General features: G+C 33.4%; 1 protein-coding gene across 1 annotated transcript in view; it reads left to right on the top strand.

Annotated features, from left to right (window-relative positions):
- Positions 1–14,501, top strand: part of CYLC1 (cylicin 1) — a 177,965-nt gene that overhangs the window by 112,339 nt on the left and 51,125 nt on the right. Inside the window, exons 3-5 of the mRNA XM_032387858.1 lie at positions 10,324–10,364; positions 11,831–11,949; positions 13,321–14,501. The exon at positions 13,321–14,501 is cut by the window's right edge and continues 601 nt beyond it. Coding sequence (XP_032243749.1) covers positions 10,324–10,364; positions 11,831–11,949; positions 13,321–14,501 — 1,341 coding nt within the window. The remainder of the gene's footprint in view (positions 1–10,323; positions 10,365–11,830; positions 11,950–13,320) is intronic.

Below are 14,501 nucleotides of genomic sequence, written 5' to 3'. Positions count from 1 at the left end.
TTTTTTTTTTTTTGATGTTCACATCTAGTCAAGAACCACTGGATTAGATATTTTTTTATTAATCTGTGTATCCAAAATATTTCCTAAGTAAGTCAGTAGCAATTTAATGATGAGTATGGACTAGGCTTTATGCTGGATACTAGAGCTTTACTTAGGAAATGAACATAGATTTAACACAAATAAAAATACAGGTCAAATAAGTAGTTACTAATAAGAATAAAATAAAAAGTTATATTTACTAACTTGATAATTTAAGTCAGTTAAAAAATCAAGCTCTAGGATATATGTGTATATAAGTACAATCTTGGAATTAACAATGGTCATGACTCACTGTCCCTGATGACTAATAATGATGTAAAATTTTTAAAACAAATTACACCATATGTGTCCTCAGTAAACACCATGATTATTGTCAAATTCAGTGGGTACTTTTTGAATGGAAAATATTATAGAGCAATTTTTCCTGTGTGTAGAAACAATTCAAAATCCAGATCAACACTTATCTGTGCCCCTTTCAGATATCATTAGTAGTTTTATTTTAAGTTCTGAGAACATTAAAAAATTGTTGTGTTTTTTTTATCCCAAAACTTATTTAGTACACTTAGAAAATAGGTGAGTTTCTACTTGTTTAGACATTTTCACTAAAGGATTGGGGGGGGCTGGTTTGATTTACTGCTCTATAAATATTTTATTAATTTAGATTTTATCAAATTTGTGTTTTTATTTCAGTTTTTGATCCATGGTTTATTTTTCTTCAAGTTTCTGGTGAAAAATATACTTTTGTTTTTTATAATTTCATTTAGGGGTGGGAAACTGTGATGTGAATTTTAGGTAGACATTTTTAGAAAATGGAGGTCAGGGAATGCATAAGATTTATCAGAGTGATATTTGCAGTCCAAGGTGGTGATGTAGGAACATCCTGAATTCACCTCCTCCATGGAAAACACCGAATTACACCTATTTATAAAATAATTCTTCCTGAAGAAAAACTAAGGGCTGATTGAGCAGTTTCCACACAAAGATATAGAGAATGCAAAGAGGACAGCAGAAGAGATGGAGACACAGTAAAAATGGGAACCCTCACCCCTGATGCTGTGAACAACAGTGGGGAAGGATAGTAGTGATGGACCAAGAAGAGATTCCTCTGCCCTTGGGCACAGAAAAAAAAAAAAAAAAAAAAACATGCTTTAAGAGAGTATCTAGTAGGTTGCCTTTTAGTTTTGTTGATTGTTACCTAAGGAATGGGAGAAAATATTCATAAATGACATATCAGGTAAAGGGCTAGTATCCAAAATCTATACAGAACTTATCAAACTCAATACCCAAAAACCAAAAATCCAGTCAAGAAATGGGCAGAAGACATGAACAGACATTTTTCTCCAAAGAAGACATACAAATGACTAACAGACATATGAAAAAATGCTCAACATCACTCAGCATCAGGGAAATACAAATCAAAACCACAATGATATACCACCTCACACTGGTCAGAATGGCTACAATTAGCAACTCAAGAAACAACAGATGTTGGTGAGGATGTAGAGAAAGGGAACCCTCTTACACTGTTGGTGGGAATGCAACCTGGGGCAGCCACTGTGGAAAACAGTATGGAGATTCCTCAAAAAAGTTAAAAGTAGAACTACCATAGGACCCAGTAATTGCACTACTAGGTATTTATCCAAAGGATACAAAAATAGTAATTCAAAGGGGCACTTGCACCCCAATGTTTATAACAGCAATGTCCACAATAGCCAAAATATGAAAAAAACAAACAAACAAACAAACAGATGTCCATTGACAGATGAATGGATAAAGAACAGGTGGTCTGTATATACAATAGAATATTATTCAGCCATCAAAAAGAATGAAATCTTGCCATTTGCAATGACATAGATGGAATCAGAGGGTATTATGCTAAGCAAAATAAATCAGTTATAGTAAGACAAATACTGTATGGTTTCAGTCATTTGGAATTTAAGAAACAAAACAGATGAACATAGGGAAGGTGAAGAAAAGATAAAATATGATAAGAGCAAAGAAGGAGGCAAACCACGAGACTCCTCATTATAGGGAACAATCAGGGTTGCTGGAGGGGAGGTGGGTGGGAGGATGGGGTAATTGGGAGATGGGCATTAAGGAGGGCACTTGATATCATGAGCACTGGGTGTTATATGGAACTGATGAATCACTAAATTCTACCCCTGAAACTAATAATACTGTATGTTAACTAAATTGAATTTAAATTTAAAAAAATCAGTAGTATCTCGAACTGCTAAAAAAAAAAGAGCAATTAGTATATAAAAGAGAGAACACTAGAACTCCACCAAATGGCAAAGGAGCTACAGGAATGTTCTCCAGGTCAGAGGGACTGGAAAACAACACAGCTTATTTTTCCACTCCACCTTAAAAGCCTACACCAGGGAAGGGTCCAGACACCACAACTAGTTGGTACAGTTGACACAGCAAGTTTGTAACCCCAGTGAGCTCAGGATCCACAAGCCCACTCTACTTTCAGTTGAGCTGGGGCACGGGAAAAAAGCTGCTGTTTAAAATGCCCCACAGATGCTGTGGAAATGCTCTCTCACCCTCCACCTTAAAGTCCCAGACTAGAATAAGTTCCAGTCCCACACAGTGAGATTACAACCTAAGCTAGCTCAAGGTACACAAGCCACACAGCCCTAGTCATGCCAGGGCATGGAAAATAAGCCACATTTTTTTTTTGTCTTGTTTTCTTTTTGTTTTTGTTCTTTTTTGGCTTCTTTAAAAATTTTACTTCTTTTTCTTTTATTATTATTTTTTCTTTCTTTAAGAAGCTGCAGTTCAAATGAGCAACTATAATAGAAAAGAGTGAGCCTGAGAACTCTGCCAAATGGTGGAAGAGCTGCTGGAATGCTCTCCGGGTGGTAGGGGTGAACATACATAGTCTACACTCCCCCTTTACTTTGAAAGCACAGACCAGTGCAGTCTGAGCACCCTAACTGGCCTGCCACCTCAATGAGTCCTGGGCCATACCAAGCTGTCCCACAGGGTGGCCCCAAGGTAGTGCATACCAGGACACTGCTGTTTAGTGCTCACCAGAGCCCAAGTCTTTGTCTCAAAGTGACACAGGTGCAAAGCAGCCCAGAACAATCCCAGATGTTTTGCTATGGCACCCCTGGTGTAGAGTGCTCCAAAACATGTTACCTGATATATGCTTGAGATTCAGCTGTCCTCCAAGGGTGCTCCTGACATTAAGCATCCCAGAAACTGCAGGCTCATGTATGCATCAGCTTCAGACACCCCACCAAAGCACATGCTATGTGGAGCACCCCAGAACACTACCATCCATTCCAGCCTTGGCTCCAGCCACCTGGCCAGGGCACCACTGCGCTGAGTACCTTAAGACACCCTTGTTTGCACCCAGTTCAGCATCAGCAATTTTGCCAGATCACCCTCAATGTAGAGAGCCAAGACACCAAGGATTGTACCTGACTTAGGTTCACCTGTCCTGCCAGGACACATTTTTCATGGAGACCCCCAGGATCACAACAACCCATGCCTATTTTAGCTTTAACAGCCCTCCCAAGATACCCTCTGCACAGAGAATCCCAGGACCTCCCACCCTCTACATCTCAACTCCACCCACTCCTCAGGGCACCCTCTGCGCAGAGAATCCAGGAAGAACTTGGTTTACATCCACTTCTGCTTCAGTTATCCTGCCAAGGTGCCCTCTGTGTGTAGAGATCTGAGTGCCCCCAGCTTGTACCCACATTAGTTTCAGCTATCCTGCCAGGGTACCCTCTGCATGAAGAGATCAGGGACCTCCTGACTGCATACTACATCAGCTTCAGCCACCCTGTCAAGGCACCTCTAACATAGAGAGCCCATGAACACTGTGAACTACACACATTTCAGCTTTAGTTGTCCTGCTAGTGTTCCTTCAGTGCATAGAATGCTGTGAAAACCCTGCTTTTCGTTGTCTTGACAAGGTGTCCACTACATGGAAAGCCCCAAGACCCCAGCCCATGCCAACCATAGCTCTAGCCAGGCAAGAAAAGTCACCAACCAAATAGTCTACATAGGGGACAACCCATACACAAGACCATTCCTTCAGTATAGAAGAAGTAGCTGTTCCACTTAATCCATAGAAATAAGCAGAGAAAGTCAAGCAAAATGGAGAGACAGAGGAATGTTTTCCAAAAAAAGGAAAAAGAAAAAAAAAAAAACTCTTAAAGACAACTAAATGAAACAGGCATAAGCAATATGCCTGATAAATATTTTAAAGTAACAATTGTAAAGATAATGGGCAGGAGAAAAGAGTAGAATAACTCAATGAGACCTTCAATAAGGACAAACAAAAAATGTAAGAAAGAAGCAATCATATTTAGAGAATATGATAACTGAAATTAAAAAAAAAAAACACACACACACACACACTAGATGGAATCAGCAGCAGATCAGCAGATATACAAGAATGTACCAATGATCTGGAAGATAGGGTAATGTAAAACACTCAAACTGAATGACAAAAAGAGAAAGAAAAAATGAAATTTGAGGATAGGTTAAGGGATCTCTTGGACAACATCAAGGGAACAAATACATTATAGAATCCCCAGAAGAAGAGAGAGAAAGGGATAGAAAAATATTGAAAGAAATATTACTGAAAAATCTCCTAACACAGGGAAGGAAATAAACATCCAAGTCCAAGAAGCACTGAGAATTCCACACAAGATGAACCCAAAGATGTCCACACCATGACAAAAATAATTAAAATGTCAGAAGTTAAAGATACAGAACCTTAAAGGAGTAAGAGAAAAGCAAAAAATTACCTATGAGGGAAAACATATAAGGCTTCAGCAGAATCTTTTCAGGCCAGAAGGGAATGAAATGATATATTCAAAGCACTGAAAAGAAATACCTACCACCAAGAATACTCTACCTGACAAGGTTATTCAGATTTGATGGAGAGATAAAGAATTTCACAAACAAAAAATAAAACAGCTTATCACCACTAAACCAGTTATATAAAAAATGATAAAGGGACTTTTTAAGTGAAAAAAAAATAGTCCTAATTAGATATAAGAAAATTACTAAAAAAAGTAAAAAAAGACTATATATAATATATAAATGACTATTATATATATATGACTATGTACATATATATAAAACATGGAGGAAGGAGTAAAAAAGAAGAGAAAAAAAGAAAAAGAAATTGTTTTTTTAAAATGTCTTTGAACTTAAATGAAGAAACAATTAATATAGTTATTTACATAGGATATTATATACGAACCTTATAGTAAACACAAACCCAAAACCTATGATAGATGTATAAAAAACAAAGAGAAGGAAATGTAACACTATAAAAACTAGGAATAAAAAGAAAGAGAACAAGAGAAGAAGAAAGGAACAAAGAAGAATTACAAAGACAACCAGAAAACAATTAAGAAAATGACAATAAGAAGTACATATCAAGAATTACTTTAAAAGTAAATGGCCTAGGGGCACCTGGGTGGCTGAGTCGGTTAAGCATCTGCCTTCGGCTCAGGTCATGATCCCAGAGTCCTGGGATCGAGCCCTGCATTGGGGTCCCTGCTTGGTGGGAAGCCTGCTTCTCCCTCTCCCACTCCCCCTGCTTGTGTTCCCTCTCTTGCTGTGTCTCTCTTTGTCAAATAAATAAATAAAATCTTTAGAAAAAATAAAAATAAAATAAAAGTAAATGGCCTAAATTATTTAATCAAAGACATAGGATGGTGGAACGGATAAAAAAAAAATCTATATATATTCTGTTGACAAGAGATAGACTTCAGACCTACAGATAAAGAGACTGAAAGTGAAGGGATTAAAAAAAAATCATATACTATGCAAATGGAAGCAAAAAAAAAAAACATGGCAGCAATACTGAAGTCAGAAAAAATAGACTTTATTTATTTATTGAAAAGTAGACTTTATTTTTTTTTTTTTGAAAAGTAGACTTTAAAACAAAGACTGTTAACAGACAAAGAAAGGCATTACATAATGATACATTACATAATGATACTCCAACAGGAAGTTGTAACAATTATAAATATCTACAGATCCAACACTGGAATACCTAAATACATAAATATTAATAGAAATAAAGGGAAAAATTGATGGCAACACAATGATAGTAAGGGACTTTACAACCCATTTACATCAATAGGTAGATCATCTGGGCAGAAAATCAACAAAGAAAATATGTCTTTGAATGACACATTGGACAAGATCAACATAAGAGGTATATACAAAACATTCCATCCAAAAACAATAGAATATTCATTCTTTTCAAGTTTGCATGGAACATTCTCCAGAACAGGTCACATGTTAGGACACAAAACAAGCCTCAATAAATTTAAGAAATTGAAATCATACCATGCATCTTTTCCAATCACAACAGTATGAAACTAGAAATCTATCACAAGAGAAAAGACTAGAATAACCACAAACATGAACACATGGAGACTAAACAACATGACACTAAAGAACCAATGAGTTAATCAAGCAGTCAAAGAAGAACTAAAAAATAAATAAATGGAGACAAATGAAAATGAAAACACAAAATCTTTGGGACACAGTGCAATCACTTCAAAGTAGGAAATATATTGGGATACAGGCCTATCTGAACAAACAAGAAAAAGCTCACATAAACAACTTAACTTTACATATAAAGGAACTAGAAAAACAACAACAAAAAATCCCAAGGTGAGTAAAAGGAAGGAAATAATAATGGTCAGAGGAAATAAATGGCATAGAAACTAAAAAAAAAAAAAAAAAATCAATGAAACCAAGAGCTGGTTCTTTGAAAAGGTAAACAAAATTGATAAATTCTTAGCCAGACTCATCGAGGAAAAAAAAAGAGAGAAAGGACTCAAATAAATAAAATAAGAATTTAGAGAGAAGTAACAAGCGACACAAGAGAAATACAAAGAATTATAATTGAATACTACAAAAATTTATGTATCAACATATTAGACAACCTAGAAGACATGGATAAATTCTTAGAAACAATCTTTTAAAACCGAATCAGAAAGAAATAGAAAATCTGAACAGACCAATTTCTAGTAGTGAAATTGAGTCAGTAATAAAAAAAAACTACCAAAAAATAAAAGTCCTGGGCTAGATGGCTTCACAGGTAAATTATACCAAACCTTTGAAGGAGATTTAATACCTATTCTCAAAATACTCTAAAAAATAGGAAAAGGAGGAAAACATCCAAATACATTCTACCAGGCTAGAATTATACTGATACCAAAACCAAAGACACTTACAAAAAGAAAACTGCAGGTCTATTTACCTAGTGAACACAGAAGCAAAAATTCCCACCAAAATATTAGCAAACTGCATTAAAAAATGCATAAAAAGATCATTCACCACAATCAAATGGGATTTATTTTGGGTATGCAAGGGTGGTCGAATATTTGTAAATCAATCAACATAATATACCACATCAACAAAACAAAGGAAAAAAATCATATGATCATTTCAATAGATGCAAAAAAAAAGCATTTGACAAAGTATGACATACATTCATGATAAAATCTCTCAACAAGGTGGGTTTAGAGGGAACATATCTCAACATAATAAAAGCCATATGTGAAAAATGCATAGCTAACATACTGAAAGGTGAAAACTAACAGCTTTTGCTCTAAGATCAGAAATTAGACATAAATGTCTACCTTCACTACTTTTATTTAGCATAGTATTGAAGTGTTATCCACAGCAATCAGACAAGAAAAAGAAATAAGAGGCATTCATATTGGTAAAGACGATAAATTCTCACTATTTGGAAATGACATGAATATAGAATAAAAATCTGAAAGATTCCATCAAAAAACTACTAGAACTGATAAATGTGTTCAGTAAAGTTGCAGGATACAAAATACCCAAAAATCAGTAACATTTCTAAACACTAGTAACAAAGTAGTAGGAAGAGATATTAAGAAAAAAAGCAATTACATTTTCACCCAAAATTATAAAATATCTAAAAATAAACTTAAGAAGGTGAAAGACAGTACTCTGAAATCTATAAAACATTGATGAAAGATAATGAAGATGACACAAATGGGAAGATATTTTATGCTAATGGATGGAAGAACCAATATTGTTAAATGTCCACACTACCCAAAGTAATCTACAGGTTAAGGAAATCCCTATCAAAATGCCAACATTTTTCACAGTACTAGAACAAATTAATACTAAAATTTGTATGGAACTATAAAAGACTCCAAAGAGCCAAAACAATCTTGAGAAAAAAAATAACAAAGCTAGACATAGTACAATTCCAGATTTCAAGATACACCACAAATCTTTAGTAATCAAAACAATATAGTATTGACACAAAAATAGATATATATCAATGTAAAAAATATAGAGCCCAGAAATAACAAAAAGGGCAGAAACATACAATAGGCAAAAGAAAGTCTCTTCAATAAATAGTGCTGGAAATACTGGACAACTAAATGTAAAAGAATGTTACTGGACCACCTATTAACAGCAAACACAAAAATAAACTTGTAATGGATTAAAGACCTAAATGTGAGACCTGAAACCATAAAAATCCTAGAAGAAAACACAGACAATAATTTCTCTGACATCAACCATAGCAAAATTTTTCTAGATATGTCCCCTAAGTCAAGATTAGATAGATAGATAGATGATAGATAGATAGATAGATGATAGATAGATGATGATAGATGATAGATAAATGATGATAGATGATAGATAAATGATGATGATAGATGATAAATAGATAGATAGATAGATAGATAGATAGATAGATAGATAGATAGTAGATGATAGATGATAGATAGGTGATAGAGATGTTACACACACACACACACACACACACACACAAACACACACACACACGGACTGGAATATTATGCAACCATAAGAAAGGATGAGATCTTGCCATTTTAGAGAGCATGGGTTATGCTAAGTGAAATAAATCAGGCTGAGAGTTAAATGCCATATAATTTCACTTATATGTGGAATCTCAAAAAATAAATTCACAAACAAAAAGCAGAATCAGACCTATAAATACAGGGAACTGATAGTTGACAGTCATGGGAATAAAAGGCATAGCATAAGGATAATAGTTATATTGCAAAAGTAATGTATTGGAACAGATGAAAGCTACACTTGTGAACATAACATAATGTATAAACTTGTGAAATCACTATGTTGTACAACTGAAACTAATGTAAAATTGCATCAACTACACTAAAAAAATCCTCAAAGTGTTACAATGGAAGTCCTATTAACAATATTATTATTATTTTTACCCATAGTACAAATTAAAAGTATTTTTGTTATATGTTTATTAATGTTTATAATGCAAACTCTATTTATTATGATATCAAATAATACATAGGAAATATATAGTATTTTGGCATGTTTTAAAATTTATGTTACTTTTTTATTGAAGTATAGTTGACATACAATATTATATTAGTTTCAGGTGTAGAACATAGTGATTTAACAATTCTATATATTATGCAGTGCTCACCACAGTAAGTGCAGTTATCATCTGTCAGTATAGTACATTATTAAAATATTATTGACTATATTCCCTGTGCTATACATCTCATCCCTGTTATTTATTTAAAATGGAAATTTTGTACCTCTTAATCCTCTTTACTTATTTTGTTCATCCTGCCACCCTCTTCCCCTCTGGCAACCACCAGCTTGTTCTCTGTACTTAAGAGTCTGTTCCTATTTTTGTTTATTCATTGTTTTTTTTCCTTGATTCCACATATAAGTAAAATCATATAGCATTTTTTATTTCTTTATCTGACTTATTTTACTTTGCATAATACCTTCTAGGTCCATCCATGTTGCTGCAAATGGCAAGATTTAATTCTTTTTTATGGTTGAGTAATATTCCATTATATATATACTACATCTTCTTTAGCCATTCATCTATGGATGGACAGTTGGGTTACTTCCATATCTTAGCTATTATAAATAATGCTGCAGTAAACATAATGGTTCATATATCTATTTTAATTAATCTTTTTGTTTTCCTCAAGTAAATATCCAAAAGTGGAATTACTGCATCTTATGGTACTTCCATTTTTAGTTTTTGAAGGAACCTCTATACTGTTTTCCACAGTAGTTGCAGCAGTTTACATTCCTATCAACAGTGTTCAAGTGTTTACTTTCTCCACATCCTCACACTTATTTTTTGTCTTTTTGATACCAGGCATTCTCACTCGTATATTATATTGTATCATATTATAAATTATATTATGTTATTATTGACATATTACTATTATTAGTTATTATTAACTATAGAAAAATTTAATTGAAACTTTTTTTTAACAGGCAAGAAATAAACATCAGAACAAATGATAATTCCATATCAAGTAAGAATTGAGTCTTTAAAGTTCAATATTATTTAGATTATATTTAAAATTATTTTAGGGACAAAGGACCAGTATCTTCAGTTCAATGTTATACACCATAAAGTTCCCTGATTTTTTTCTTAATATTTAAAAGAACCTATATGTATGTGTATATGTGTATGTGTGTTGGAATGTGTGTGTGTTTAAAATATTTCTGACCTTGATGTGGGTTTGTACTAGCTATTATAAAGGAAATAGTTTGTTCTTCCTCATTATAAAAACCGACCTTAATTGCATAAGTTTTCCTTTTATTTAAAATCCACAATTATAAAATTCAAAGTAGAGAAAAAATAGTCAAAATGATGAAAGTGGACATTTTATTTTGTTGAACAGCTACAACTTAAGGAAAGTTCTCCTTATATATTGAGCTGATATCTGCCTGCACTGGTACAAATTTTACCCACTGGATCTAGTCCTCCTCTTAGGAAATACATAGAATTCTCTAACATTGTGATTAAGAGCACGGACTCTGAGCCAAACTGTCTTTGAATCTCAGCTCTTTCACTTTATGATTTTTGGCAAGCAATTTAACTTCTCTCAGTGCTTCATTTTTGTACATCTATAAAATGGAAGCAATTATAAATTATATCTAATTCAAAGGGTTGCTGTGATAATTAAATGTGCTTAAAACAGTCTGAGAAATAGTAAGCACTATATAAGTGTTAGCAGTTGCAGCTATTCTGTTATTACTATTGCTACTACACTTTCATATAACAGTTCTTTAAATATTTGAATGTAGTGATCACATCTCTCATTAGTCTCCTTATCTCCAGGAGAACTATTCTGAGTTATCTCATCATTTCTTCTTTTGATGTTAGAGCTTCCACATAGTTTGATCACTTTATTCTGGATGTCTTCAAAGGTGTATATGCCATTCTTTAAATAGGGTTCCCTGAACTAAAATCAGGATTTGGGTTTGTAGCCTTAATTTCTGTGGCTTGGATGTCATTGAGGTCAGAGGAGCACTAAAATAAATTATTAGATTTAATCAATAGAGACTTTACTGACTATGCTCTGCATTGTGCTATCATGGGGACTATAGAAGACATATTGTCTGCCACAGAACCAAAATGACATAAAGAAAAACCAAAATAGAGATGTTTGAAAGGAAACATCAAATCTTTCTCTGTTTTCCATTCCTACTGTTTGTATTATTTTAACTAATATGATTTAAGTGAAAATTGTGAAAACTAGTTTAATCTAGAAAATAAAATTACAAATGTAAGTTTACACATAATTTAGCCCTAAACGAAGAAATCAGCTTTTATTTTCCCTAACTGATATGCAAATAAACTATAGACTCGAGAGGGGAAAGCTATATTTTAAGTTATAATTTATCTTAAACAATATATTTCTTACTCAAGAATATTTCAGTGCTGATAAAAGTCTGTTAACTGCAAATTGTTCATTGTCCTCACTCATTTTAGTCAATGAATCAAGCAGAAAATTATGGAATCAAGATTATTTTACTTTGACATTTCCCAAACCACTCCAGCCAGGTAGAAAAAAGAGATCAAGACCTTCAGAATCACAAATCTCAGTTCCTGTAAGTATTGAAAATGTCATTTTTAACTAAATCTAAGATTATTTAATATATAAATATAAATTTAAAAATATGTAATTTGAATTTTACTTCCTTTTGGAAGCAGATATTTTTAAATTTATAATTCCCTGTACAACAGATTACCCCCATCTGTTTCAGATAAACTTTTATTTATACATAATTCTCCTTTTCAAAAGCATTATATAGCTATTAGGCTATGTAGGCTACAGAACCTTATGCTGCAACTAGTGGGATACCTCAGGAAATGTTTACCAGTTGCAAAAACATCTAAACTGAATCTTAGAATATGAACCAATGTTTATGAGGTTTCAGGGCCTCTCCATTTTCTTTAATCTGGCACTCAGGATACTAGATACTGGGACATTCAAACTCTCTACCTCTTTTATTAAGTGCCATTATCTTATTAATAAGGAAAAGGAAAAACTAGCTTACAAATAGAGAAGATGATGGAGATGTTTGAAAGGAAACATCAAATCTTTCTCTATTTTCCATTCCTACTCTTTGTGTTATTTTAACTACTGTGATTTAAATGAAATCTGATATCACCCATCGTAATATCAAAATGAGTTTTAAAAGCATCACCCAAAGCAGAGTTACAGTCAATGCATTTATTCAAGTGTCATTCATTACATCTGTAGTGATCCAAGTTTCATGCTTCTCTTCATGGTCCTCCTTTAATTCTATATGACCATTTCATTGACTGGTGATGTCCCTAATGAATAAAGGACTATAAAAGATAAGTGCAAAATTAGTATATGTGTCCAGATTTGACAGATTTGGGGTTGAGACTTAAAAAAATTTTACTACCGCTACTCAAATTAATAGGATCAGATATCTGTTTCATTTTATGTCCTTGTTTTGAGAAATAATTCACATCAGGGCTCTCAGGCTCTTGATTTGATCAGAGATGTTGAAAGCAGGAATAAAAATCACACCAAGGCCTGAAGCCTACAGTTATCACAAGAATCGTCACGACAAACTACAAGGGCATCAGCTTACTTCTGAGCTAACTTGGGGATGAAAGGTGCACAAAATGATTCAAAAGATCTATCCCATATAGGGATTGAAAAGGAAACCACTATCAATGGTGAGGATGGGCCCTTAAATGTCATGAATCACTGTGGGCTTGCTCCAATCTCTATATAAGTCATTGAGAAAATCCTAAGGTTTAAAGTCATTTGGTTTCTAATATGGAGTTATCTCACATACAGAACACACATAGAATGTTGAAACTATTTCTTTTTCCATTTTAAGTAGATGGTTAATGAAAAACTAGACAATTTTCATGTTTCAATATGAAAAAGATGTAACTTATTTAAAAACGTTTATCATTATTCTAACTAATCTTTTCAGAGACACGACAAAAAAAAATTAGAAGAAGTTCAGAAGCCAGTTTATATAAGGATAAGGCATTCTTTAAAAAAAATTTCCCAAAAGCCATCTGTTTATTTAACTGTCAGGAGACAGGCTCCATTCAGAAATCCTTATACTCTTAAAGCCTATACAGAAAATGGAGAATCTAAAAAGTCCAAAGATGACAAAAAAGGAAGAACTTTGCAGAGAAATTCCAAGAAAAACAAAGGCCCACATGAAACAACTATAGAATCTAAAATGGTAAATGATGAGAAACTTAAAAGAGGAAATAAAGCAGATAAAACTCCATCAAAATTATCACGTAAAAGTGAACTATCTAAGGATTCAAAGTCCAAATTAGAAATAAACCCAGAATCCAGTGATTTTAAAGCTGTCTCAATGTATCCAAAAAAAGATAAGAGAGATTCGAAGAATTCCAAGGAGACAGATAACGAATTCATATGTGCAAAGAAGGATTCTAAAGACTCAAAGAACAATTCTGATGCCAAATCACAGACTTGTTCAAAAAATAGTTCAAATATGGGTTTCATACTGTATTTAGAGGAGTCTGGTGCTGAATCTATGAAATGTGATATGTGGTTAAAGAATTACTCTCAGAATAATTCAAAGAAGCCTTCAAAGAAGGACACAAAAAAGGATGCAAAGAAAAGCTCTGATGCTGAATCTGTAGACTCAAAAGATGCAAAGAAAGATGCAAAGAAAGATAAGAAAGGTCCAAAGAAAGAGAAGAAGAAGGATGCAAAGAAAGACACAGAGTCTACTGATGAAGAATCTGCAGACTCAGAGGATGCAAAGAAAGAGCCAAAGAAGGCTAAGAAAGATTCAAAGAAAAGTGACAAGAAAAAAGATGCAAAAAAAGACACAGAGACTACTGATGCAGAATCTGAAGACTCAAAGGATGCAAAGAAAGATTCAAAGAAGGCTAAGAAAGATTCAAAGAAAAGTGACAAGAAAAAGGATACAAAGAAGGATGCAGTGTCTACTGATGCTGAAACTGAGTCTGAATTGGAGACAAAGAATTGGAAGAAAGATGAAAAGAAGGAAAAGAAAGATTCAAAAAAAGATGACAAGAAAAAGGATGCCAAGAAGGATGTAGTGTCTACTGATGCTGATTCTGAATCTGAATGGGATTCAAAAAAGGATAAAAAAGATGAAAAAAA

This window comes from Phoca vitulina, unplaced genomic scaffold (genome assembly GCF_004348235.1).
Source record: "Phoca vitulina isolate PV1807 unplaced genomic scaffold, GSC_HSeal_1.0 scaffold51, whole genome shotgun sequence".
NCBI classification, from domain to species: domain Eukaryota; kingdom Metazoa; phylum Chordata; class Mammalia; order Carnivora; family Phocidae; genus Phoca; species Phoca vitulina.
This window is presented reverse-complemented; position numbering and strand designations above follow the sequence as displayed.